This window comes from Lygodium microphyllum, chromosome 4, assembly GCF_053477565.2.
Source record: "Lygodium microphyllum isolate KBCC chromosome 4, Lygodium_microphyllum_v1.1.10, whole genome shotgun sequence".
Classification (NCBI taxonomy): domain Eukaryota; kingdom Viridiplantae; phylum Streptophyta; class Polypodiopsida; order Schizaeales; family Lygodiaceae; genus Lygodium; species Lygodium microphyllum.
In genome coordinates, this window is record NC_141138.1 from 91,243,986 (window position 1) to 91,247,880 (window position 3,895).

The 3,895-nt window shown below is 43.4% G+C and overlaps 1 protein-coding gene across 1 annotated transcript; it reads right to left on the minus strand.

The window, feature by feature from the left end:
* Positions 1–255: 255 nt before the first annotated feature.
* LOC148037310 (pentatricopeptide repeat-containing protein At2g33680-like) lies at positions 256–3,609 on the minus strand. Its single transcript, XM_087677090.1, has one exon. The coding sequence runs from the start codon at positions 3,607–3,609 to the stop codon at positions 256–258; it is 3,354 nt and encodes a 1,117-aa protein (XP_087533216.1).
* Positions 3,610–3,895: the final 286 nt, after the last annotated feature.

Below are 3,895 nucleotides of genomic sequence, written 5' to 3' on the forward strand. Positions count from 1 at the left end.
AACTATATTTCATGGTATTTGGAAAGACAATTGCCTACTTTCCTATGGTCTTAGTCAATTCAGAGGTGAAATTCACCAAATCTCTATTCTTACTGTGATGATGGATGTAGAAGTGGGAAAATACCAATTTGCTAAGGTTCTCTATCTACAGTACTCAATAATGAAGAAAAAGAACGTCGCCATTTCCCAATGTTTTGCATCTACATGCTGAATACATTCACCATCCTACTTATACCCTTATCATAAAAGTGAGTTTTAACCTGGGACTCCAGTACTATCCCCTGCATGATGCATGACAAGGAACTCTAGATTTGGCACATAGCCTATATCCTTCATAGGTGGAACCAAAGTCTCTAGCATTGTCAATACATCCTGGCTTCGTTTATTACCGATGACAAATTCATGAAGCTTTTTATTCAATTCTATTGCCGTGCTTGCAGCTAATTTTTTTGCCTCAACACATCTCCTTTTCTCCTCTATCTTTAAAGCATCATCAGTTCTGCCAGCATTCATGTAAACATCTGCCATCAGCACGTATGCATTGGCATCTTCTTGACTCAATTGAACAAGCTCGTGAAAGTATTTCAGTCCTAGTTCCACTTTACCATAAATCTTACAAGCAGTAAGAAGAGCCCTTGATATTTCTTTGGATGGAGGACACTGCATGGCTTTGACAAATCTTTCTGCCTCGTTAACATCTCCTGATCGAGCAAGAAGATCAACCATACAGGTGACATGATCCAATGTTGGATGAATCTCATAATCTCTTTTCATCATCTCAAAGTACTTCTGCCCCTCATGGACAAGGCTGTCATGGCTGCAGGCAACCAAGAGGCATGTGAATGTGATAGCATCAGGTTTCACTTTCTGCTTTTGCATATTTTCAAAACATTCCACAGCCATGTAACCTTTATGGTTCTCACCATATCCCTTGATCATGGCATTCCAAGATACAACATCTCGAGCAGGCAGCTTGTCAAACACTTCCTGGGCCTCTTCAAGAGAACCACAATCAGCATACATATTTACCAATGTACTGCCAATAAAAAGGTCTCCCTCCACTCCCTTCCTAGTTGATTCAGCATGTAGTTCTCTGCCTACATTTACAGCTCCCACAAGTCCACAAGCTTTCAAACTGCAAGAAAATGTGACAGCAACTGCACATATGCCCTCCAATTGCATTTGTTTGAAACACTCCAATGCTTTCTCTCCAAACCCAAGTTCAGCATAACCAGCAATGAGCGCATTCCATGAGACTGCACTCCGTGCTGCCAACTTCTCAAACACTTTCTGTGCTTCTGCAACTGAACCACACTTGCTATACATGTCTACAAGTGTATCACCCACATGTACCTCCCTTTCCAATCCCCTGTTGATAATTCCAATGTGCAGTCCTCGTCCTGTTTCTAATAGTCCCAGCATCCCACAGACCTTTAAGCCACAAACAAATGTATTTTCATCTGAAAGGATGCCCATAAGCTCCATCTGTTGAAAGCAGCTTAATGCCTTTTCACATCGTCCATTTTCAGCATATCCTGTGATCTGGGTAATCCATGCAACTGCAGTTTTAGCTGGCAGTAGATCAAATAATTTTTCTGCCTCTGCAAGCATGCTACACTTGGCATACATATCCTGCATTATTATAGCCATATCAAGCTCTCTTTCAAGCCCTTTTTTTATAGTTTCAGCATGTATTTGTTGCCCTGTTTCCATAGCTCGAATTGAGCCACATGCCTTCAAGGTACAAATGTATGTCACAAGAACAGGAAAGTCTCCCTTCAGCTGCATCTGTTCAAAACACTTCAATGCTTCCTCATTAAACCCATGTTCTACATAACCTGCAATCAACGCATTCCATGAGGCTACCTCTCGGACTGGCAGCTTGTCAAACACATCCTGTGCTTCGATGAGCAAGTCCCAAGTAGCATACACATTTATCAGAGTGGTGTGCACAAAAGGCTGTGTGTCAACTCCTATTTTTATTATTAGAGAATGTATTTCACGGCCACTTTCGATGGCTCTTGTGTTGCCACATGCTTTCAAACTGCAAATTAGAGTGACTGTGTCTAGACAAATACCATCCAGCTTCATTTGTTCGAAACAGTTTAATGCTTCCTCATTGTAACCCTGTTCAGCATACCCATCAATCAGTGCACTCCAAGAAACTGGGCATTGAGAAGTAAGCTTATCAAACACGTGCTGCGCTTCAAGAAGTAAGCCACATTTTGCATGCATATCCACAAGTGAGTGGCCCACATATGGCTCTTGTTCTAGTCCTCTTTTGATTATTTCAGTGTGAGCAATTTGGCCAATTTCTGAAGTTCTTAGCATCTCATTAGCTCTTAAAATGCAAATAAAAGTGGTGCCATCTGGAGAGATGCCATCTAACTGCATCTGTCGGAAGCACTTCAAAGCTTCTTCTCCAAATCCATAATCCATAAAGCCTGTAATCAGAGAATTCCATGAGACAGCAACTTTAATTGGTATACTACCAAACACTTCCTGTGCCTCTGTCAGTGCCCCACATTTAGCATACATATCCACTAAGGCATTTCCTATATAAATATCTCCTTCAAAACCCAATCTGATGAGTTCAGCATGTAACTCTTTGCCAGTTTCTAATGCTCCTAAGATGCCACAAGCTTTGAGACTGCAGGGAAATGTAACAGCATCTGGTGACAGGCCATTGAGCTGTATTTTCTTGAAAATATTCAGAGCTTCATTACCAAATCCATGTCCAGCATATCCTGCAACCAGTGCAGTCCATGAAACTACATTTCGAACTGGCAATATGTCTAACACTTTCTGTGCTTCTGCAAGCAAGCCAAACTTCACATACATGTCTATGACTGAGCTGCCAATAACAAGTTCTGTTTCTTCTCCCCTTCTAATAATGTCGGCAAATAGTAGCTGGCCTCTCTCCATGGCCCCTATGCTACTACATGCCTTCAGGCCACAAGCAAAGATGGTGATGTTTGGAGAAATGCCTACCAGCTGCATCTGCCTAAAACAACCGAGCACTTCCTCATGGAACCCATGCTCAGAATACCCTGCAACCAATGCAGTCCACAAGATGACATCGCAAGCAGGAATCTTTTCGAGCACTCGGCGTGCATCCGCAAGCAAGCCACATCTGCCATAAAGATCCACAAGGTTGTGGCCAATGAAAGGGTCGGAATCGAAGCCCTGGCTGACAATACGCATATAAATGTGGGCCCCTGTGTCAGCATCAGCAAGCCTGACACAAGCTTTAAGGAGAGCCATGTAGATGAAGATGTTGGGGGGCAGGAGGTGCTCCTCTTGCATTTGATGGTAGAGGAAGAGGGCACGTCGGAAATCTCCACATTGGATGTAACCTGAAATTAGGGCACACCAGGAGTGCTCATTGGGGCAGCTCAATTTCTCGAAGACGGTCTGGGCATCGGCCATGCTGCCGCAATCTGCCAGCAGGGGCACAAGGTAGTTGCCCAGGACATCATGTGATTCCAACTGGAATGTCTGCATATAGACATGCAAGCGCTTGGCATGTTCTAGGTTCTTGCTCTGCCTGCATCTCTGCAACAGGCCGATCAGATTCCTCTGCGCGGCCAAGGCAGGCAGCTTGGTCATCCATCATCGAACCTAGTTATTCTTCCTGCCTGTAGATTATAGCCAAGCACTATTTACGAAAAACGCAGGTTTAGTGTCGAGAGGTTTTGTAGATTAACTCAGGCAGGTTACACATCAAACCAGAGACATGATTTGACATCTACTTGCTTAGCAGGTGAACTCCTCGCTCACTTTTGGATGTGGAGTGAATGTGGAGTTTCCCCTACCCACTCGGCAAAGTTGCAAAGTGACAGACAAGGGTGCACTTTTTGCATTTGCAATCGATCAAAAAATTTGCAAGTTTATT